Source organism: Tachysurus fulvidraco, chromosome 7, assembly GCF_022655615.1.
Source record: "Tachysurus fulvidraco isolate hzauxx_2018 chromosome 7, HZAU_PFXX_2.0, whole genome shotgun sequence".
Lineage (NCBI taxonomy): Eukaryota > Metazoa > Chordata > Actinopteri > Siluriformes > Bagridae > Tachysurus > Tachysurus fulvidraco.
In genome coordinates this window covers 1,349,771-1,373,770 of record NC_062524.1, presented here as the reverse complement: position 1 = coordinate 1,373,770, position 24,000 = coordinate 1,349,771, and the positions used below count along the sequence as shown (strand labels likewise).

The window sequence follows — 24,000 nt, the reverse complement described above, 5'->3', positions numbered from 1 at the left end:
CTGTGATTGATGATTTACTGCATTAGTTACCGTAGTGGACTTTTAAGAAACATCACATTGAGAGATCTTAACCTGCTATTAAGTGGCGTAAAAGACGAACGCAGTTCCAGTTTGCAAAGAAGGCTTTCCTGGTTTAGCAAAGAAAAGTAAAAAAAATATATATATATATCTATTTTATTTTATTCCAATCTTATGTTCATTGTCTCTTTTACCTTTTATTACTGGAATGTCAAGCAATTTATTCTTCCAAACCTTCGTATGGGATTTAACTTACTTACACCTGGCTTTCATGACCTCTAGTGGTACCAATCAGAATAAATAAATAAAAATTTTCTCTACATTTACAGTAAAATCATAAACACACATTTTACTTGTATAATTACACCACAGCACTGCTGAAATGTGGATTCTGACCTGAAGCTGACGGTTACACACGTACATGGGTATAAAAATTTGCTGAGAAGATGAAAATTTTTTACGAGACCTTCATGGCCATTGTGTGTGGAAGGAGTCTCCATTGTCAGCACTTTGTAACAGACCTAAAGCTGGAACTACATTTTCTGATCCGAGGAGTTTACAGTTAAGTTTTTAAGTAATACGACAAGCTACGAAGTTCTATCTTTATAACTTCATGTGAATGTAACCGTTTATAGACGGTATGTGTGATGACGGCAGCTCGTGAAACTTGTAGACCTTCCACAACATTAAACGTTACTACATAACATTTTTAAAAAAAGGAACCCTATGTTTGCGGATTGCTGCGGTAAAAAACGATTAACTAGTAACCAACTTCAGGGTTAGTAACAATCGCACCAGCCAGTCGCTAAACGTTAATAACTACATTCCTGTGAAAACTTATTAATGCTTGGACATCACTGTCAAACCAACAAACTTGTTGATATCATTTTATTACAAAAATGGTATGGAGTCCAAGGTTTGATCCTTTGTACAGTAAAAAATAATTAAATTAAACTTAAAAAAAAAAAAGAAGAAGAAAATCAGCGCAATGAGATTTCTGAAAGTGGAGGCAATGTGGAAGGAGAGATCAGTCCTTTAGATAATCTCTAAACTCATCTATGCATATCTCACGCACACGCGCGCACACACACACACACACACGCGCACTTCTGCGAATATACACCTCCACCAACCAGTAAGTGTCAAAACAAGTACACACACACACGTTTGCCCCATGTGGACACTATGGCTAGGCATTTTAAACAAATGTGGCACAAAAGAATAAAAAAGTCCACTGGCCGACATCACTTAGCCTTTCAGCCCACAACACTGATTCCACTTTATATCCGTCAACGTAAAAGGTAAAGAAACCAGTCTGCAAATTCCCAGGTATTAAAAATAGACTCTGTAGAATTGTAGCAGTCTCCAGGAGCAAAAACAAATATCACTAGAATAAATAACAGAATGCAAAACCAAACTTTTTCAATGAAGATATGACAATTGAATAATTAACAATAAAATAAAATAAAAAACCGAAACAGGAATTGTAACGTTTGTCACATTTCTGTCCTGTAAAAATAGTAACAGAGACTGCTTCAAGGAGAAAAAAAATATTTATAAAATAAAACCCATTGCATTCAATAAATCAGTACTTTACATTTTTAAAATATTAAAAATATATCTTAAAAAGGTAAATACTCCCCCAGGCCTGAAAATATTACCTGTTCTATTCTCTGAGTCTGAGAAACAAGCCTTTATTTGTTCACAATTGGCAAAAACAGAAAGGACAAGGAAAAGAGCCATAATTTAGCGTTCATACTCATAACATTCCGGTTCTGTAATTTCTGCATCTCCCATAGGAAGATCAGAGTTCAAGGTGTTCGTAGTTAAGAAAAATTTAAATAATTAATAACCGTAATATATAAAAAACAAAGCTAACACTGTCTCTGGCAAGGTTTTCTAACTATATGTCCAATGGGTTCATATTCACCCCAAGATCCTGCCCACTAGGGGGCCGTATGTCCTTTGTTCCTGAAGGATGGAGTCCCACCATGCTGCCGAGATGCGGTAGCATCGGATTCCCGCCAGGGTCCATAGCATTCTGTTGTAGCTGGGGAGGAGGTGGTGGAGGAGCCATGCCAGGTAGGTGCTGCTGAAGATGGGCGGGGTGTGGGGAAGCTGTCTGGGGCTGCTGCATTCGTGGGGATGGACTTGAATGTGGCGGCTGTGATTGTGGACGAGGGGAGGGTTGAGGCGATCGCACTTGGTTGCTGAGAGAGTTGGGCAGCGGCTGGCCCTGTAGGTGAGGCGATTGTGACATTTGCTGTTGTGGGCTCATGGGATTGTTCTGCTGTGCAGGTGAAGTCCCACCTAGGTGCTGCTTTTGTTGCTGCAGCAGTCGCTGGTGGATTGCTTGCTGCAGCATTGCCGGAGATGGTGAAGGCTGTGCACCTCCTTGTCCTGGCTGCATCTGTGCACCTCCTCTATCAGGCCCTTGCAGCCCAGCATTCTGCTGCTGCATTTGCAACCTGTGTTGATGCTGCAGTCTCTGCTGCAAGGCTGCTGCAGCAGCCTGTTGCTGTGCAGTGTTGCTTGGGAAGCCCTGCTGCTGTGCCGAGTTTCCTGGAAAAGCCTGCTGCTGGGTCAAGTTTCCTGGAAAACCCTGCTGCTGGGTCAAGTTTCCTGGAAAACCCTGCGGCTGGGTTGTGTTGCCTGGAAAACCCTGCTGCTGGGTTGTGTTGCCTGGAAAACCCTGCTGCTGGGTCGAGTTGCCTGGAAAACCCTGCGGCTGGGTCGAGTTGCCTGGGTAACCCTGCGGCTGAGCTGAGCTACCTGGATAACCCTGCTGCTGGGCCGAATTGCCTGGATAACCCTGCTGCTGGGCCGAATTGCCGGGGTAACCCTGCTGCTGTTGTGGATTGGCAGGGTATGCTTGCTGCTGTGCAGCGTTACCTGGGAAGCCCTGGGCTGAATTGCCTGGGTAGCCCTGCTGCTGTGCTGAGTTGCCAGGATAACCCTGCTGCGGGGCCCCAGGTTGCACCCCTGGTTGTGACTGCTGACCAATGTAGCCCTGCTGCTGTGGGAATGCAGCATGATTTCCCCCTGACTGCTGCTGCTGTTGTTGTTGTTGCTGTTGTTGTTGTTGAAGCTGTAGTTTCTGCTGTTGTCTTCTTAACAAAAGCTCTCTGAACTGTGGATTCATGTTGGGAGGCACTTGCCCTGGCATTCCTTGTTGTTGCTGCTGTTGTAACCCGGTGACTTGTTGTTGCTGAAGCATGGGCCTCTGAGGTTGTTGCATTTGCTGTTGTTGGAGCTGGGCAAGTTGGGCTTGTCCCATATTCATGGATGGCTGAATACCACAAGCACTGATTCCTACTGACTGGCTGCTCATAGGCCCTGGCCCTCCCTGTGCACCAGCAGGAGGGAGCCCTCCTGGCCCATTTTTATACTTGTAAACCCGCTGCTTTATAAATGCAGCCATTAGTTGTGGGTTGGATCGGAGAATGTTGAGAACCTGCTGCTGCTGCTGAGGTGAGCTAGGTGATCGAAGTGTTTGCAGGAGTTCCTGCACGGTTCCCTGAGGAAGACTTCCACCTGCTATTCCACCTGCAGCACCACCCTGCAGTCCACCCTGCACCATATTCATCAAGGCATTGTGATTTGGCATTTGCTGTTGCTGCTGTGGTGGTTGAGGCTGCTGCATTTGTTGCTGCATTGTAGCCACTCCCGGCTGGTTCATAACTGGAGGTCTCTGCTGAGGTGGAATCCCCTGTCCTGTCCATTGCTGCTGAGCAGAAGGCTGAAGCTGCACATTGGGTCTTTGCTGCATTTGCACCTGTGGAGGAAGCTGGCCCTGTGCATTAGCTTGTGGTACAGGTTGCTGCTGCATGGTTCCTGCTCCAACCATCATTCCTTGAAGTGCCTGCTGCTGGTCTATTGGGCCTCGGGATACAGTAGCTTGGGCATGAGGAGGGAGCCCTGTTCCACCTACCATTCCAACTCCTGGATGGGTCATCCCCATTTGCACTTGGGGTTGTGGGTGTGGGTGAGACGGCATCATGCCTGGCTGAGTAGCTTGCCTCTGCAATAGTTGAGCTTTTGCCATATTTCTTTGTGCATCTGCCACTTGCTGGATCTTCTTTGCAATCTCCACAGCTGCCGGTGGCGGACCCGACTGCTGCAGTGGGCCTGTCCCTAAGCTGCTGGGGCTTGCAGGACCCAGGCCTGGTTTGCCTGTAGAGACTGGGGTTCGTGGGCCATACTGAGACAAGCTGTTGGGATGTGGTGACTGTCCTGTCTGTTGTTGAGGAACCATTTGGGGCTGGGGAGATGTCATCATTCCTGGAGCACCTTGCATTTGTTGAAATTGTTGATGGGCAGGGTGCTGGGGAGGCATGTTGCCCTGTGGTTGCTGCAGCTGCTGAGGGGATGCAACAGGAATGCCTCCCATTCCAGGCTGGGGCACAGGTGCAAGACTCTGCTGGGTAGGTGTCTGAGGGGTGGGAGGCTGGGTACCCACTGATGTTGGTGTGCTACGACCCGTGGTGCAGTTGTTTCCTGGAGATGGCATCCCTCCAGGTGGTCCACCACCGAGAGGAGGCTGCCCAGTCCGCTGCATAGTGGCCATGCGCCTACGCAGCATCTGCGCTTGCTGTAGTCTGTGCTGCAGCTGCTGCTGTCTGAGTTTCTGCTTTATGTTGAGGCAAAATGGCACAGGACACTTGTTCTCCTGGCAGTGTTTGGCATGATAGCAGCACAAAGCAATGAGCTGCTTGCAGATGGGACATCCACCATTTGTCTTGCGCTTGCAGCCCTTTGTGTGCTGCACCACCCTCTTCATCTTCTGGCAAGATGGCAGGGAGCAGTTAGCATTGCGACACTGACAGGCATGCACCAGAGACTGAATGCAGCGCTGGATGCTAAGACGACGAGAATCACCAGGGTTCTGAGTGGCCGCTGTTGCCTGGTTGCTACTCTCATCGTCCAGACCCAGACCAAGCTTCTCCATCTTGTGCTCATGACCCTTAGTTTTATAGCAAGTGATGCAAAGGTCATAGTCCTGCAAAGGATAAAATAAAATCTCCTTAGTATTTTGAGAAAATGGTTCATGTTATTGACAACTGACATAGGTTCTTAAACAAACACTACTCAAAAGGAACACCATCAACCTCTCCTACCTCACAGACGGTGCAGTGGAAGCGTGTCTCCACATGATGTTTGCACTCATTGCAGGTGTAGACAAAGCGATCCTGGCTTTGGTTGTGCAGTTCCACCAGCATACACATCGAGCTCCACTTGGCTCTTCGCAAAGAGCTGAACTCCAGGTGCCTGTCACGAGCCAGCGTCAGAAAGGCATCACGTCCGTCCATCAGGTCGCATGCCATCAGGGGGTCTGGATCTATAATAGCAGGTAGCGAGTTGACGGTAGGGCCGGCGATGAGACGAATGACGAAGAAGACCTAGAATCATCAAAGCGGTAAAGTAAACGGTGAGTTATGTTAAAAGGGAGATACTGTTTGAAAGCCTATCGGAATTAGTAGGAATATTACCTCTTTGTGTTTCTCCATGGTGGCGTATAGTTTTTGGGAAAGGTCGTTTGAGACATTGGGAACGCCTGGTTTCTTCTTGTTGGCTCGGCTCATGCTGCTTTTGTTCTTGTTTGTCTTCTTGTTGTTCTTTTTCTTTGCGTTCTTGCTGTCACCCTCGGTGGCCTTCAGAAAGAAATAAGAAGTAACATTGAACTGAAAGCAACAATTATTGACCCCGATATTACTGGGTTCTAAGTATTTTTTGCTATTCTAAAACACGTTCAAACATGTTAGAGGCAGCAGAACGTAAAACTCACATCAACACTTTCATTGGAGGTGCTATTCTCCTCCCTTTTCCTCTCCTCCTCTTCTTGCTCAAGCTCTTTGATGCTCTCTTCTAGAACGTTGGGCCAGAAATCTCCTTCAAAATAAGGCAGTTCCTTTGCACTTGTTAGGCGATCCTCGGTTGCCTGTTTAAAGATGTCCTAGGAGAGGGAAAAGAGAGAGAAAATAGGCCAGGGGTTAAAACTAAATGTGGAGCAGAGCTTCTTTACATAAACATAGCTACACACACACACACACACACACACACACACACACACACACACACACACACACACACACACACAGAGGAAATAGAGAAAACATGAAGAAGCTGAGAGGTAAAAATTGGCCAAAGTGTTGAGTGTGGATTTTGAACAATGACTACCTTGTAATCGTGAACAATTCGCTCTGCTACAGCCTTGTCTAACATCTTCTTGTACCACTCCTGCAGCCGTTTGGGTTTGGGGATCTTCTGATCCGGCGGGTGACAGTGGAAGATGTAGTCGTCTCCTTCACTTGGCGGACACGCCCAGATATGTCCCGTAGTGAACCCTAATCTCTTCACATACTCCAGGTACCCGACTAAGATCTCGTGATACACACCTGTCCTCAGGTGACGTGGCTGAAAAAAGTGCACGCTGTCCAGGTAGGAGATATACACACGTCTGCACAAGGGGACGAACAGATGGAAACAAAGATGGGAATGAGTCAACAAGTCAGTCAAAGCCCGATAAACTTGGCCCTGTTTCCAGGCAACAGTATCATACGGACACAGACACATGCATGTTATTTTTATTTCAATCAAGTATTTAGGAGATATAAAAAAAAGGTCTTATTTGCTGCATTTTCTCTCACCTCTGATTGGGTGGAGGACAATCCGAGCCATATTCTTGTACATGCATTCCGAAAAAACACACATCCACCCCGCTGATGTCCTCGAACGCAAACAGAGCTTTCGTCCGGTAGGGAAAAGACTCGGCCATTTCACCGCTGTCCACAAATCTGCCAACACAAGCGCACTATTTTACTCCAGCGAGCGTTACATTGATATTTCAAGTGACACGACTTGATGTTTTTGAGGGTTTCTATGAGGCTAAGTTGTTGGTGTAAGAATGATGACGCAGTGCATATGGACAGACATGCAGATCTAAAATAACCAACCGGACTCCTACCTGGACTTCATTCCTGGCTTCACTTCAACCATTTTGTCGGAAACGTGAACCACGCGGATGGTAACGTCGCCGGTTTCTGGATGACTCTGTCGCTTCAGGAACTCGTTCACTCGCGTCTCCAGGAAGTTGCCCAGCTTTGTTTGAGGAAGCCCTGGGAGACATGACCGAAAGAGTTAGTATGGAGAAGGTATCATGTCTACATCCCTCCTGACTCTCAGTCTCATGGTGGTGTGATGTGTGAAGTTACTGTTACACGAACGATGCTGATTATTTCCCACACCATGTCTTGTAATTCCTTAAACATATAAAATGTCTGCTAATAGCAGCGTTTACTTTATCGCACTCGCTCTCTCTTCGACCTTTATTTTTACTCTCTTTAAGTAAAAAAAAAAAATCTAAACTTGTAAAGACTGGAAACTTCAGTCTAACTTATAGGTCCAGCTTCACCTCGCAGACGCTGAAGATTCCTTCCATATATGATACATAAATATCTCCCGTTGACGTGGACGAGCCGTTACTATGGAAACGATGATGTATTAGAAGGTATTATAAATCAAACCCTTCCCCAAACACACACACAGTGATGTTCATGCTACAATCACTGATATACACACAAACTGGACAAGAGTGTTTTTTTTTTGCTCATTCTACTTAAAGGTTTCTCTTGTGTGTGGAGTTTGCATTTCTCCCTGTGCCTCGGGGGTTTCCTCCGGGTACTCCGGTTTCCTCCCCCGGTCCAAAGACATGCATGGTAGGTTGATTTGCATCTCTGGAAAATTGTCCGTAGTGTGTGTGTGTGTGTGTGAGTGAATGAGAGTGTGTGTGTGCCCTGTGATGGGTTGGCACTCCGTCCAGGGTGTATCCTGCCTCGATGCCCGATGACGCCTGAGATAGGCACAGGCTCCCCGTGACCCGAGAAGTTCGGATAAGCGGTAGAAAATGAACGAGTGAATGTTTGACAGAACGCTTACTTTTGGCGTTGTATTTATTCTCCTTCCGTGACTTATTGGATGCCTTGAGACAACCATCGCATACGAAGCTGTAACGAGATGTAAAGTGAAGGTGAGCAGAGATCCCTGAGAAAGCTGAACTCATCACTACATGCAGTGTTTCCTCAGGAATACTACAGAAAGCAGCTCACCCTGACGGCCAGATCGTCTCGTTGTGCAGGACGCAGAGCTGATGCATTTTACGAGCGCAGTCGGAACATGCCAGAAACCTGCGGAGAAAAACACGTCAAACGCGTCACCGTTCCTGTGAACACCATCACTTCCACTTCCACATTCCAAACACTGTGATGCAAAACATTTAACATTAAGGCCGTAACCTCGTCCAGACAGTCGAGGTTTCTGATCAGACTTACAGCTCAGGGTCCAGTGTGTCGTTCTTCTTTTTTTCAAACTGGTCTTTATTGATGGATCTTAGAAAAACAACCAACAAAAAAACAGCATTTTAAATAAATAAGTAGTTTATTTGTTCCTCAAATGATATGAAATGTGCTAAAGTAAAAGAGGTTATGAGCAACGCACACATCTGAGCAGTGACTGAAGACGAGCTACAAACTCTTTAAACCGACACTAATCACAACACTGTTTCCTTACCAGAGCGATAAACTATTACTACAAGAATAATCTGTAATCATACATTTAGTAAAATAAACTCCAGCCTGTGTAATGAGTGTTTTAAAATTTAAGTCAGTTATCTGCTTCGTTATAGATAAACTTCTTAAACAAGATTCAATTTAAATACAATTATTATAATAAATAAATAAATACACTGATTATTAAAACTATCAAAACTTGTGCAGGTTAAAGGTGCGGTCTCCGTCGTTTGAGAAACGCTTCAGAAAACCGAGTCGGGCCGAATAATAAACAAAAACAAAAACAAAACAAAGGTGCAATGTAGCCAATGAGCAGAAAGGGGCGTGTCTTGTCGATATGGGCGGAGAGAGTGTTCAGTGCGCGTGTGAGACGTTAGCAGAAAGCGGTTTTAACATCGACATGGAGGATAAAAACAAAGAAAGAAAGAGAAGAAAGACTTACGATAAGGACAAGAAGTAGGACGTGTTAATATAGGATCAGCTTTCCAGCGCTGGAGAGAACTGAAGGAGCAGGAAGTTGGCCACATATTCACAGGTTGGAGTTTCCCGAGTCAATAACTCCTGAGCTAAACGCTGTTACTACACAAATAACACCTCTTTTCTATCGTAGTAATGTAGAGAGGCAGCTACAACCGCGTTTTGTGTAGTAACAGCGTTTAGCTCAGGAGTTATCGACTCGGGAAACTCCAACCTGTGAATATGTGGCCGACTTTACTTAAGACGCCGAGGCGCTTTTTTCCTTCTCGATAGGTGAGTAACGTTGGTTTTGCTTTGTTACACAGAACTAATATATGCCTTTGTCCTTTACATCATTATGCTTGTGTGGCATTTTTGCTTGTTTGTTTATCTACAATCGTATTGTTCTTCCCTTCAGCTATGATAAAGACACGTTTCTTTCTGTTAGTCGCCTGGGTTACGTATGCATGTGTGGGCGGAGCTATCGATACAGGGGTAGGACCCGTTCAGGCTAGGGGTGTGTTTGTTTTGGTGATTTTATATGTCAACATTGGCTTTCAAACAACGGAGACCGCACCTTTAATATTCGTTACATAAAATATAAATAAATGATAAGAACAATATTTAATGAGAAATACACATCAATCTACAGAGAAACATCAAACGTCAAATCTAATTTATTTAAAAGTTACTATGCCTAGAGCTGTCGGAACCTACGGCATTTATATTTATACGACATATAAAATATACTTTAAACACAGATCAGAACATCTTCCGCTCGTCAGTGTGTTTTATAAACCCTGAGAACCTGCAGCAGGTGAACTCCAACACACTAGGAGGCAAATTCTGATTAAAGACAACAGTGATTTAACAAACAAACAAACAAACAAATAAATAAATAAATTCATACTATTAATATTTAATACAGATATTTATTTAACTTCGATAGAACCTGCAATCTCAACAGAACAAACGTTAACAGAGGATAAAGGATGATTAAGTGCCCGTGTGGGCGATGTGGTACTCACGTTTGTGGCTGCGTGGGGTCGTCGCTCAGGGACACGTTCTCACCCTGGATTTCATTGAAACACTTCTCACAGAAGTGGTACCTGTTAGCAAGAAGCCCATATTTGGGTGAACTATACCGTTCGCCAAGAGCACAGCCAATCACAGAGAAGGCACGCAGAGGGAGTCACCAATCAGGACAGGGCAGGCACACAGGGCAGGAGAGGGGTCGTCACCGGAAGCAGCCAATCATGAAGCAGAAGGGTTTTTTTTGGGATGTGTGAGCCGATTGATTTGATTGGTGGCGTGTAAATTTTCGGAGAGGATGATTGGTCGCACCAAAGCAGGCCAATGCAGACATCACAAGCATCAAAGAACAAAGAGGGAGAGAAAAAGATAGAGAAGGGAAAGGATAGAATGAAGAATTTAAAAAAAAAAAAAAAAGTGAAAAACAAACAAACAAAAAAAAAATAGAATGAAATGAAAAAAGTGGAACAGAGAGAGGTGGAGAAAATGAATCAATACGTTCAGGACAAACACGACTGTCTAACCAAGCTAAAGAAGCCAAGCAAAGCAACCTCCTATCCACCAAGCCCTTAAACATCTCACACACACACACACACTCACTCACACACACACACAGACAGACAAACAGACACACACACACACACACACACACAGTGTAACGATAAAGCCAATGGAGGGCAAAATGAACAGGTGGATACGGAGGAACAGTGTTGGTGCACCCGAGACCCATCATCCTGTCAGAGCGCTTTAAAGAGAACCCTCACCTGTAACAGGGTTTAAACACACACACACACACACACACACACACACACACACACACACACACACACACACACTGCACAGTGTGAGGAGTCTCTTTTAAAGTGTCTGAGCTGTAAGTCGAATAGGAAAGCAGGAGCGAATCTTGCATATAAATTCAATTCAATGACATTTACACCACAGTGCTGTCGGGTTCTGGACTCTGATTGGTCAGAAAGTGTTGATGAATTTTCTAGAACAGCAGCTCTGACAGTAGCACAGGGTTACATGTAGTGTAGACAGGTGGAGGTGATGATGCAAGAATCCGAATAATCTCTGGTTTGTATACACTGAAAATCAGTCTGGCTGTGGTGTATGGATAATAAAGCTGAATTTAAAAATATGTGTGTGTGTGTGTGTGTGTGTTAGAGTTGAGAGAGAGAGGGACTGACCTGTTTTGGTAGCTGAAGTAGGCAGCATCTCGAGGGATTGTGCACAGTTGCTTCCCGTAGCAGCACAGAGTTTGAGGAGAAAATTCCAGCTAAAAAATGAAAGTGGGAGGGAGGGAGCGTGAGAGGGGGAGGGAGAGAGAGGGAGTGAGAGGGAGGGAGTGAGAGAGAGGAGGGGAGGGAGAGAGAGAGAGAGTGAGAGAGAGAGAGTGAGAGAAAGGTTGGTAAATGATGTCGTTACATTAAGATTAATAACGTTTAACAGTCAGGCAAAAAAAAATAAAACACCAAATCAATAAGTCAGATGTACAGTGTGATGATCAGGAGCGACGTGCTCAGTGTAGCGTTTTCTTTAAACAAACACACACACACACACACACACATATACACACACACACACACACACAAGGCACTCTCCTCTGTGTACTTGCTGTGAACCTTAAATCATGAACAAATAGAAAGCTATTCATGCAGTACATTTTCTCAGCAGCAGTGTATTTATTTATTTATTTATTTATTCATTCATTCATTCATTCTCACTAAACTAAGCGCTCAGACTCATTCGAGACTGACTCGGTCTAGATGAGTTTAGAGTTTACTGGGTAACATTCATCAAAAACGATCTTTTCTTAGCGGAGACGCGACTGTGACCGACGGCTCGCTCACCTTCCGGCCGCAGCAGAAGCCGAGGCTCTGCATGACGGGGTCGATCTCCTGCTCGAACACTTCGGCCAGTTTGGAGCAGTATTTATACACGCGAGAGGTCTTGCGGTTGTAAAGCCAGGCGTTGTTGAACATCAGCCAGATGTCGTCCACGTACTGCCACGGCTCCTGGTACTGACCCGTGTCCAGCTTCCGCTTTATAGTGGACAGGTCCATGGGATTCTTCACAATGTCAAAGTAGTCCTGCAGAGGAGAGGACAGAGACAGACGGTTAGAGCAAAGACAGAGTCATCACCGTGGAGCTGAGCGGTGTCGTACATACAGGGATGCCGAGGATCTGCGGGTCAACGGGCTGGCGGAAGGGCAGTGACTCAGGATCCTGCTTGTAGAGTGCCTCCAGGGTGGGCATGAGAACCTCACGCATCTCCTCCGGTTTAAAGACTGAAGCACAGAGACAGTTACACCATTACGTTAACATCAAACCAGAGCAACAGGTGTTTGTCCTTTTATCACTTATAAATATAACACTACTGACATTCTTCAGCACCACAACACAGCTCATAGCTGCTACAGGTAGATGTTGGGATTTACTGCGTCTCACGTGTTACAGTGTGTGTGTGTGTGTGTGTGTGTGTGTGTGTGTGTGTCTGTGTCTGTGTCCGTGTGTGTGTTCCCGTGTGTGTGTCCCCGTGTGTGTGCGGATATACATGTGCGTGTGCGTGTCTGTGTGTGGATGTGTGTGTGGATATGTGTGTGTGTGTCTGTGTATCTGTGTGTGTGTGTGTGTGGATATATGCGTGTGTGGATATGTGTGAATGTGTGTGTGTGGATGTGTGTGTGTGTGGATGTGTGTATGTCGGTGTGTGGATATGTGTGTGTGTGTATGTGTGTGTGTCTGTGTGTGTGGATGTGTGTGTGGATATACGTGTGTGTGTGTGTGGATGTGTGTGTGTGTGGATATACGTGTGTGTGGATATATGTGTGTGTGTGGATATATGTGTGTGTGTGGATATATGTGCGTGTGTGTGGATATATGTGTGTGTGTGTGGATATATGTGTGTGTGTGTGGATATATGTGTGTGTGTGGATATATGTGTGTGTGTGGATATATGTGTGTGTGTGGATATATGTGTGTGTGTGTGGATATATGTGTGTGTGTGGATATGTGTGTGTGTGTCTGTGTGTGTGTCCCCGTGTGTGTGGATATACATGTGCGTGTGTGTGTCGGTGTGTGTGCGCGTGTCTGTGTGTGGGTGTGTGGATGTGTGTGTGTGTGTCTGTGTATCTGTGTGTGGATGTGTGTGTGTGGATACATGTGTGTGTGGATATGTGTGAATGTGTGTGTGTGGATGTGTGTGTGTGGATGTGTGTGTGTCGGTGTGTGGATATGTGTGGATGTGTATGTGTGTGTGTCTGTGTGTGGATGTGTGTGTGGATATATGTGTGTGTGTGTGGATATACGTGTGTGTGGATATGTGTGTGTGTGTGGATATATGTGTGTGTGTGTGTGTGTGTGTGGATATGTGTGTGTGGATATGTGTGTGTGTGTGTGTGTGTGTGGATGTGTGTGTGTGGATGTGTGTGTGTGTGTGTGTGTGGATATATGTGTGTGTAGATATGTGTGTGTGTGTGGATATACGTGTGTGTGTGTGTGGATATGTGTGTGTGTTTGGATGTGTGTGGATATATGTGTGTGCGTGGATATATATGTGTGTGTGTGGATGTGTGTGTGTGGATATGTGTGTGTGTGTATGTGTGTGTGTGGATGTGTGTGTATGTGTGTGTGGATATATGTGTGTGTGTAGATATGTGTGTGTGTGTGGATATACGTGTGTGTGTGTGTGGATATATGTGTGTGTTTGGATGTGTGTGGATATATGTGTGTGTGTGGATATATGTGTGTGCGTGGATATATATGTGTGTGCGTGGATATATATGTGTGTGTGTGGATATATATGTGTGTGTGTGGATGTGTGTGTGTGTGTGGATATATGTGTGTGTGTGTGGATGTGTGTGTGTGTGGATGTTTGTGTGTGTGTGGATATATGTGTGTGTGTGTGTGGATATACGTGTGTGTGGATATACGTGTGTGTGTATTTGCGCCTACTCTTCTTCTTGCTCTCTGTGGACGAGTCGTTTGTCGTCTCTTTTTCCTCTTTGGGCTCAGACTTTATCTCAGGCTTCTTGTCCTGTCCCGTCCTCTCGGTTGACGCCTCCATTGGCTCCGCCTTACGCAGTTCGGACTCTGGCTCCTCCTTCTTAATCTACACCAATAGGAGGAAAGCATTTCCAAATTATTCACAAGAAACACCTGCCATGAAATTATTACATCTAACACTCCGTCTCTCTGACCTCCGGATTCTCCTCGGTCTTCACCTCCTCCTGCACGGCTTCTGTCTTCATTTTTGCCTCTTCCTCCCGAGTCTCCTCCTCTTCCTCTTCCTGTTTTTTCACCTCCATTTTTATATCAGTTTCAGGAGCCGAGTTAATCTCAGGGTCGACGGAGCCCGCTGAGGCCGGGGTCACCGACGGACAGTCCGTCATCATTGGTGGCTTTTGAGATCGCTGGAAAAAAGGACAGGAAAAGATCAGATACAGACCAGACTTAGATCAGATACGGATCATATACAGATCAGACAGAATTTAAACAAATAGCAGTGTAACCCACCGGAGTCTGTGGCTGAGAATTCGGCCCCTGAGCATCCTGGGAAGGCACAGACAATGCTTCAGAGGCTCCGCCTCCCTGCGACTGCATCTGATTGGTTCGGTCCAGCTGCTGTGGGGTGGGTGGGGCCATGATGCCCGAGTTGGGCGTTTGTGGCTGTGGCGTCTGATTGCCAGGCAAAGGGGGCGGGGTCTGGCGAGGGGTGGGCGTGAGCCTTGCAGCTGGTGAGGGTGCGGTTTGGTGTATGGGCGGAGTCTGGAGTTGTGAAGCAGGTGGAAGGTTAGATGTGGAGCTTGTGGGTGGAGTCTGGACTGCTGGACTATTGAGCAGCGGTGGAGTGGACATCTAAGAATACGAGAGAGGATTCAAATCAGCATCGACTGCTAAAAGGTAAACGGTTACATGATGTCACGACTCTCCTGAACGTTAGCTTTATCGCTAACCGAGTGCTGAAACCTTTTATGTTTCTACTAATGTTGATCCTAATTGATGTCTCTCACCTGGACCGAGCCGGAACCAGCTAACGGGAACTGGTTCTGGTTGAACTGGTTCTGTAGCTGAGTCATGTTGGACTGGGGCATTCTGGGTACTCCCTGCATGCCCAGCTAATAAAAACACACGCAACAGAATTAACGTCAGTCAGACAGGAAGAGGACGATAACCGAATAGGACGATAGCGAAACGCCCCAAAACGGCAGGCACTTATTTCCAGGGATTTCAGAACAGCGTAACAGATATTGCGTCATCAGGTAGGCGTGGCCTATTTGCTAATCCCTAATCGTAGTTTTTGTAGTTCTTGTTTATTTGTTTTCTAATATAAATCTACCTGTATGACTGTTTTGCCCTTCGTAGTATGCTGTTTTTTTTTTTTGAAAGAATGCGTTTTTCCAAGAACTTTGGAAACACACCCCCTTTACGTCGTGGTAACGAAAGCCCTGGAATTTAGCGAATGCCGCCCCAAAACAGCGCTTTTATCTGCTTATAGCCTTCAGATTTAAACCTGCACTGATCACGTGACTACTTCCCCATTTTACTCTTTAAACACTAGACCAACATGTCTAGATCATGCAAAGTGACGTCACTACGCAGACCTTCTACGAGGAAATGGAACTTCTCACGGTTGTTGCTTATGCCTGCTTTAACTCCATGGTACGCATCGGCTCTACTGTCAAAATATCTTACTGGTCAGAACAAACACACTTCATGTATTTCACCTGGTTCATGTGCTGTGGCTGTGCTCCCATCTGACCGAACTGGGTCATACCTGCACAGGGGAGGAGAAATGGGCGGAGTTACAGACGTGTAGGTATATTTACACTGAACAAGAACACAACCGACAGAACATGCACAAATCTTAGTCCGTGTTTATTTACACTGATGATTTATTATTAATATTTAAAATAAAAACATTATTATCTGATTTCTACCAACAATCTCAGAGTAGTGCGTCAGACAAGCCAGCATGGTGCCATCTGCTGGACTCGGACAGCAACCTTAACCACTGACATTCTGGAGCTGCAGAGAGTGTGTGTGTGTGTGTGTGTGTGCGCGCGTGTGTGTGTGTGTGCATACCAGCAGGATTTGGCATTCTGTTGACCATCTGGTTCGGTCCAGTGGGACGAAGAAGTGACGGATCTGCCAGAGGACCATCTGACAGAGAAAGATTATCATCAACATCTCTCGTTTATTTTTTACACACACAACAGTGTGTGTGTGTGCGCGTGTGTGTGTACACATACTTTCTGTGTGTGTAGTCTGTTTCTGTAGTCGAGTTTTTCTCTTCTCCTCCAACTCCTTCTGGATCTTATAGATCTTCTCCGCAAGCAGGTGATAATATTCAGCCTGAGAGAGAGAGAGAGAGAGAGAGAGAGAGATGTGGATGAACATCACATCTCATTAGAGGGCGTGGCACCCCAGCCGTGATCTCTCGGTCTCCTTCAGGTTCTCCATGATCACTCGTTCTGAGAGCTCACAAAACCTCACTGTACCTCAGGATAATCGTCACTCAGTTGTGTGGGTCCACCGAGGTCCAGATTTCACAATATTTAAGAGTGTTAATAATTTAAATAACAAATGTGGTGTGTTGTAGCACCTTTGTGAGGAAGATCCTCTGGGCTTAGCTGCAAGGATGAAAGCTGCTGAAGCCAAAGTTTATTTCTTTTAGGGGCAGCAGGTCACTCGTCAGTGCAGCTCTCCCATAGTGGACATGTGCTCAGGGCTTTCTACCATCGAGTGTGTGTGTGTGTGTGTGTGTGTGTGTGTGCGGGCATGTTCTCACTCTGCTGTTGGCGGACTCGTACATGTCTCCCTCCACTTTGCGTGCGTACGCCACCAGGTTCTCCATCCTCCTGTCCTTCAGAGCCGCGGGATCCGGGGTAGGGAAGATGGCCTGGACACTACACACATATACACACACGCTCAGAGTTGTTACTGGATTCTTCAGATATGATGTCATTTAAAAGATGAATTGTTAGTGTGTGTGCACGCATGTGTGCAGTGTGTGTGTACGCATGCGTGTGTGCGCGCACGCATGTGTGCAGTGTGTGTAAGTACGTGTGTGTGTGTAAGTAGGTGTGTGTGTGTAAGTAGGTGTGTGTAGGTGTGTGTGTGTGTGTGAGTACGTGTGTGTAGGTGCAGTGTGTGTGTGCGCAGTGTGTGTGTGTGTGTGTGTGCAGTGTATGTGTGCAGTGTGTGTGTGTGACTCACAGTTTGTGGACAAGGTGGTTCCGCAGGTCCTGTGTGATGTCCTCATGCCAACTCTTCCTCATTCCTGCAGAAGGGGGTGTGGCTATAGGACCAGAACTCATAGACCCCGCCCCTCCTCCATCAGTCATCAGACTGTAAGACAAAGGGATGTTATCTGGACTGTAGGATGTGCTGCTACGGTCACAGTAAAGAGATAAGCACACAGTAGTGCTGTTACAGGGTTGTGTACCTGTGTGTGTTGATGTTTCGGTGTAACAGAGCGTCTGGTAGGTGGTTGGACTGCTGGGTTTGCGCCTGAACACCAACACTGCCATTAACACCAACCTGATTAGCACCTACACAGAGACAGACAGAAGGACAGTTAACCCAGGTTCAAGTCAGCAAGGAACACACTGATCATGTGACTAATCATTTCATTCAGCAGTAAGTAATCTCACTACTATCCTCACCTCACCACTACACATCTCACTAGTGTTCTATATCCTCACCTCACCACTACACATCTCACTAGTGTTCTATATACTCATCTCACTACTATCCTCACCTCACCACTACACATCTCACTAGTGTTCTATATCCTCACCTCACCACTACACATCTCACTAGTGTTCTATATCCTCATCTCACTACTAACCTCACCTCACCACTACACATCTCACTAGTGTTCTATATCCTCACCTCACCACTACACATCTCACTAGTGTTCTATATCCTCACCTCACCACTACACATCTCACTAGTGTTCTATATCCTCACCTCACCACTACACATCTCACTAGTGTTCTATATCCTCACCTCACCACTACACATCTCACGAGTGTTCTATATCCTCACCACTACACATCTCACTAGTGTTCTATATCCTCACCTCACCACTACACATCTCACTAGTGTTCTATATACTCATCTCACCACTACACATCTCACTAGTGTTCTGTATCCTCACCTCACCACTACACATCTCACTAGTGTTCTATATACTCACCTCACCACTACACATCTCACTAGTGTTCTATATACTCATCTCACTACTAACCTCACTACTATCCTCACCTCACCACTACACATCTCACTAGTGTTCTATATACTCATCTCACTACTAACCCCACTACTATACCTCACCTCACCACTACACATCTCACTAGTGTTCTATATCCTCACCTCACCACTACACATCTCACTAGTGTTCTATATCCTCACCTCACCACTACACTTCTCACTAGTGTTCTATATACTCATCTCACCACTACACATCTCACTAGTGTTCTGTATCCTCACCTCACCACTACACATCTCACTAGTGTTCTATATACTCACCTCACCACTACACATCTCACTAGTGTTCTATATACTCATCTCACTACTAACCTCACCTCACCACTACACATCTCACTAGTGTTCTATATCCTCACCTCACCACTACACATCTCACTAGTGTTCTATATCCTCACCTCACCACTACACATCTCACTAGTGTTCTATATCCTCACCTCACCACTACACATCTCACTAGTGTTCTATATACTCACCTCACCACTACACATCTCACTAGTGTTCTATATCCTCACCTCACCACTACACATCTCACTAGTGTTCTATATCCTCACCTCACCACTACACATCTCACTAGTGTTCTATATACTCATCTCACCACTACACATCTCACTAGTGTTCTGTATCCTCACCTCACCACTACACATCTCACTAGTGTTCTATATACTCACCTCACCACTACACATCTCACTAGTGTTCTATATACTCATCTCACTACTAACCTCACTACTATCCTCACCTCACCACTACACATCTCACTAGTGTTCTATATACTCATCTCACTACTAACCCAACTACTATACCTCACCTCACCACTACACATCTCACTAGTGTTCTATATCCTCACCTCACCACTACACTTCTCACTAGTGTTCTATATACTCATCTCACCACTACACATCTCACTAGTGTTCTATATCCTCACCTCACCACTACACATCTCACTAGTGTTCTATATACTCACCTCACCACTACACATCTCATTAGTGTTCTATATACTCATCTCACCACTACACATCTCACTAGTGTTCTGTATCCTCACCTCACCACTACACATCTCACTAGTGTTCTATATACTCACCTCACCACTACACATCTCACTAGTGTTCTATATACTCACCTCACCACTACACATCTCACTAGTGTTCTATATACTCATCTCACTACTAACCTCACTACTATCCTCACCTCACCACTACACATCTCACTAGTGTTCTATATACTCATCTCACTACTAACCCCACTACTATACCTCACCACTACACATCTCACTAGTGTTCTATATCCTCACCTCACTACTAACCTAACTACTATACCTCACTAGTGTTCTATATCCTCACCTCACCACTACACATCTCACTAGTGTTCTATATCCTCACCTCACCACTACACATCTCACTAGTGTTCTATATCCTCACCTCACCACTACACATCTCACTAGTGTTCTATATCCTCATCTCACCACTACACATCTCACTAGTGTTGTATATACTCATCTCACTACTAACCTCACTACTATACCTCACCTCACCACTACACATCTCACTACTAACCTCACTACCTCACCTCACCACTACACATCTCACTAGTGTTCTATATACTCACCTCACTACTAACCTCACTACTAATCTCATCTTATACCGATCCCACTGTTATACTCTTCATACTCACTGCACGATCCTCACAACTACTCTCACCTCTCTAATACATTTAACACTTTACTTGCCCACTGCTGTACACCTCTCTACTATACTTATCTCACTACTGTACAGAGAGAAAGAGAGAGAAAGAGAGAGAAAGAGAGAGAGAGAGAGAGACAGTAGGAGTATAAAAGAGTAAGAGTGTGAAAAATACAGACAAAGATCTAGACAAAGAGAGGCAAGATGGACCGATAGAGATGTACAGTGAGAGACAGGGTGAGAGACAGAGAGAGACAGGGTGGGAGACAGAGAGAGACAGGGTGGGAGACAGAGAGAGACAGGGTGGGAGACAGAGAGAGACAGGGTGGGAGACAGAGAGAGACAGGGTGGGAGACAGAGAGAGACAGGGTGGGAGACAGAGAGAGACAGGGGGAGATACAGACGCAGAGAGAAACAGCAGCTCTGGTTTGGTGAAATGACAGGAAAAGTAAATTAAATAGAAATTGTTGAGTTTGAGCTGCACACCAATGCTCCTCTACTGCCCCCTGATGGCAGATGGTTTACAACAAAGAGCATGACGTTTTCCTTCTATACCTAATAATAATAATATTAATAATCATAACAATAATCACAATAATAATAATAATAATAATAATAATAATAATAATCCTTATGTAATCCTTCTCTCAAGCATGATGTTGATTTTTTTTATCTTAATCTTCAAATTAAACACAGAAATTGAGAGAGATGCAACACACACAGACGCACACACAGGCCGACTGACAAACACGTACACAGACTGGCCGACAGACACACATACACACAGACACACACAGACCGACCAACATCCCCCCCCCAACCGACACACACACAGACCGACCAAAACACACACAGACTGACCGACCAGAGCATGCACACACAGACCGATCGACTGACACACACACAGACCGACCGACCGACTCACACACACACCGACCGACCGACTCACACACACACAGACCGACCGACCGACTCACACACACACAGACCGACCGACCGACTCACACACACACAGACCGACCGACCGACTCACACACACACAGACCGACCGACCGACTCACACACACACAGACCGACCGACCGACTCACACACACACAGACCGACCGACCGACTCACACACACACAGACCGACCGACCGACTCACACACACACAGACCGACCGACCGACTCACACACGCACAGACCGACCGACCGACTCACACACGCACAGACCGACCGACTGACTCACACACGCACAGACCGACCGACTGACTCACACACGCACAGACCGACCGACTGACTCACACACACACAGACCGACCGACTCACACACACACAGACCGACCGACTCACACACACACAGACCGACCGACCCACACACACACGCACAGACCGACCGACCGACCCACACACACACGCACAGACCGACCGACTGACTCACACACACACAGACCGACCGACTCACACACACACAGACCGACCGACTCACACACACACAGACCGACCGACTCACACACACACAGACCGACCGACTGACTCACACACAGACCGACCGACTGACTCACACAGACCGACCGACTGACTCACTCACAGACCGACCGACTGACTCACACACACACACACACACACACACAGACCGACCGACCCGCATATGCACACACAGACCGACCGACCCGCGTATGCACACACAGACCGACCGACCCGCGTATGCACACACAGACCGTCCCACACGCGCACACACACACCAACCGACACACGCACACAGACCGAATCAAATGCGCACGCACAAACAGACCGACCCACAAGCGCACACACAGACCGACGCACACACACAGACAGACCCGACCGTCACACACAAACCGACCGACCGACACACAAACACACACACACCGACCGCCCCACACACACACACAGAGCGACAGACCCACACACGCACACACACACAGAGCGACTGACCCACACACACACACAGAGCGACCGACCCACCCACACACAGAGCGACCGACCCCCCCCCACACACACAGAGCGACCGACCCCCCCCCCCACACACAGAGCGACCGACCCACACACACACGCACAGACCGACCGACCCACACACACACGCACAGACCGACCGACCCACACACACACGCACAGACCGACCGACCCACACACACACACACACGCACAGACCGACCGACCCACACACACACGCACAGACCGACCGACCCACACACACACACACACGCACAGACCGAGCGACCGACCCACACACACACACGCACAGACCGACCGACCCACACACACACACACAGAGCGACCGACCCACACACACACACACACACACACAAAGCGCAACCGACCCACACACACACACACACAGAGCGACCGACCCACACACACACACACACACACAGAGCGACTGACCCACACACCCACACAGAGACCGACCCCCACACCCACAAAGCGACCGACCCACACACACACACACACACACAGAGCGACTGACCCACCCACACACAGAGCGACTGACCCACCCACACACCCACACAGAGCGACTGACCCACCCACCCACCCACAAAGAGCGACCGACCCACACACACCGACCCACAGAGCGACCGACCCCGACCCACACACAGCGACCGACCCACCCACACACCCACACAGAGCGACCGACCCACCCACACACAGAGCGACCGACCCACACACACACACGCACAGACCGAGCGACCCACACACACGCACAGACCGAGCGACCCACACACACACAGAGCGACCGACCCCCCCCACACAGAGCGACCGCCCCCCCCACCCACAGAGCGACCGACCCACACACACACACACAGAGAGCAACTGACCCACACACACAAAGAGCGACCGACCCACACACACACACACAGCGACCGACCCCCACACACACACACAGCGACTGACCCCCCCAACACACACACAGAGCGACCGACCCCCCCCCCCCACACAGAGCGACCGACCCCCACACACACACAGCGACCGACCCACACACACACACAGAGCGACTGACCCCCCCAACACACACACAGAGCGACCGACCCCCCCCCACACACAGACCGACCGACCCCCCCCCCACAAAGCGCGACCGCCCCCCCCCCCACACACAGAGCGACCGACCCCCACACACACAGAGCGACCGACCCACACACACACACACACACAGAGCGACCGACCCACACACACACACACACACAGAGCGACCGACCCACACACACACACAGAGCGACCGTCCCACACATGCACACACACACAGAGCGAACCGACCCACACAGGCACACAGCGACCGGCACACACACACACAGCGACCGACACACAGACAAAGAGCGACCGACACACACACGGAACGACCGACACACACAGGCATACAGCGACCAACACACACAGGCACACTGCGACCGACACACACAGGCACACAGCGACCGACACACACAGGCACACAGCGACCGACACACACAGGCACAGAGCGACCGACACACACACACACACACACACAGCGACCGACACACACAGGCACACGGGGACAGACACACACAGGCACACAGCGACCGACACACACAGCGGCCGACACACACACACGGAACGACCGACACACACTTACACACACACACGGAACGACCGACACACACACACACACACACACACGGAACAACCGACACACACACACACACACGGAACGAGCGACACACACTTACACACACACACACACGGAACGACCGACACACACACACACGGAACGACCGACACACACACACGGAACGACCGACACACACACACACACGGAACGACCGACACACACACACACACGGAACGACCGACACACACACACACGACCGACACACACACACACACACACACACACACGACACACACACACACACACAGACCGACACACACAGACACACACACACGACGACACACACACACACACACACACACACCGACACACACACACACACACACAACACGACACACACACACACACACACAA

General features: G+C 47.4%; 1 protein-coding gene across 2 annotated transcripts in view; it reads right to left on the bottom strand.

Moving 5' to 3' along the window:
• Positions 1 to 892: 892 nt before the first annotated feature.
• Positions 893 to 24,000, bottom strand: part of ep300b (E1A binding protein p300 b) — a 32,394-nt gene continuing 9,286 nt past the window's right edge. Inside the window, exons 7-30 of one of the 2 annotated variants that reach the window (XM_027142481.2) lie at positions 17,521 to 17,626; positions 17,292 to 17,423; positions 16,864 to 16,981; positions 16,325 to 16,427; positions 16,158 to 16,235; positions 15,800 to 15,849; positions 15,086 to 15,190; positions 14,589 to 14,930; positions 14,273 to 14,485; positions 14,028 to 14,184; positions 12,243 to 12,361; positions 11,924 to 12,163; positions 11,261 to 11,349; positions 10,067 to 10,177; positions 8,346 to 8,402; positions 8,124 to 8,201; positions 7,954 to 8,021; positions 6,983 to 7,133; positions 6,666 to 6,812; positions 6,196 to 6,475; positions 5,804 to 5,971; positions 5,508 to 5,669; positions 5,136 to 5,417; positions 893 to 5,017 (exon numbers count right to left, since the gene is read on the bottom strand). In XM_027142481.2, the coding sequence (XP_026998282.1) occupies positions 1,922 to 5,017; positions 5,136 to 5,417; positions 5,508 to 5,669; positions 5,804 to 5,971; positions 6,196 to 6,475; positions 6,666 to 6,812; positions 6,983 to 7,133; positions 7,954 to 8,021; positions 8,124 to 8,201; positions 8,346 to 8,402; positions 10,067 to 10,177; positions 11,261 to 11,349; positions 11,924 to 12,163; positions 12,243 to 12,361; positions 14,028 to 14,184; positions 14,273 to 14,485; positions 14,589 to 14,930; positions 15,086 to 15,190; positions 15,800 to 15,849; positions 16,158 to 16,235; positions 16,325 to 16,427; positions 16,864 to 16,981; positions 17,292 to 17,423; positions 17,521 to 17,626 (6,452 nt within the window). In that variant the 3' untranslated portion in view covers positions 893 to 1,921. The remainder of the gene's footprint in view (positions 5,018 to 5,135; positions 5,418 to 5,507; positions 5,670 to 5,803; positions 5,972 to 6,195; positions 6,476 to 6,665; positions 6,813 to 6,982; positions 7,134 to 7,953; positions 8,022 to 8,123; positions 8,202 to 8,345; positions 8,403 to 10,066; positions 10,178 to 11,260; positions 11,350 to 11,923; positions 12,164 to 12,242; positions 12,362 to 14,027; positions 14,185 to 14,272; positions 14,486 to 14,588; positions 14,931 to 15,085; positions 15,191 to 15,799; positions 15,850 to 16,157; positions 16,236 to 16,324; positions 16,428 to 16,863; positions 16,982 to 17,291; positions 17,424 to 17,520; positions 17,627 to 24,000) is intronic. The other variant, XM_027142482.2, reaches the window with a different exon arrangement.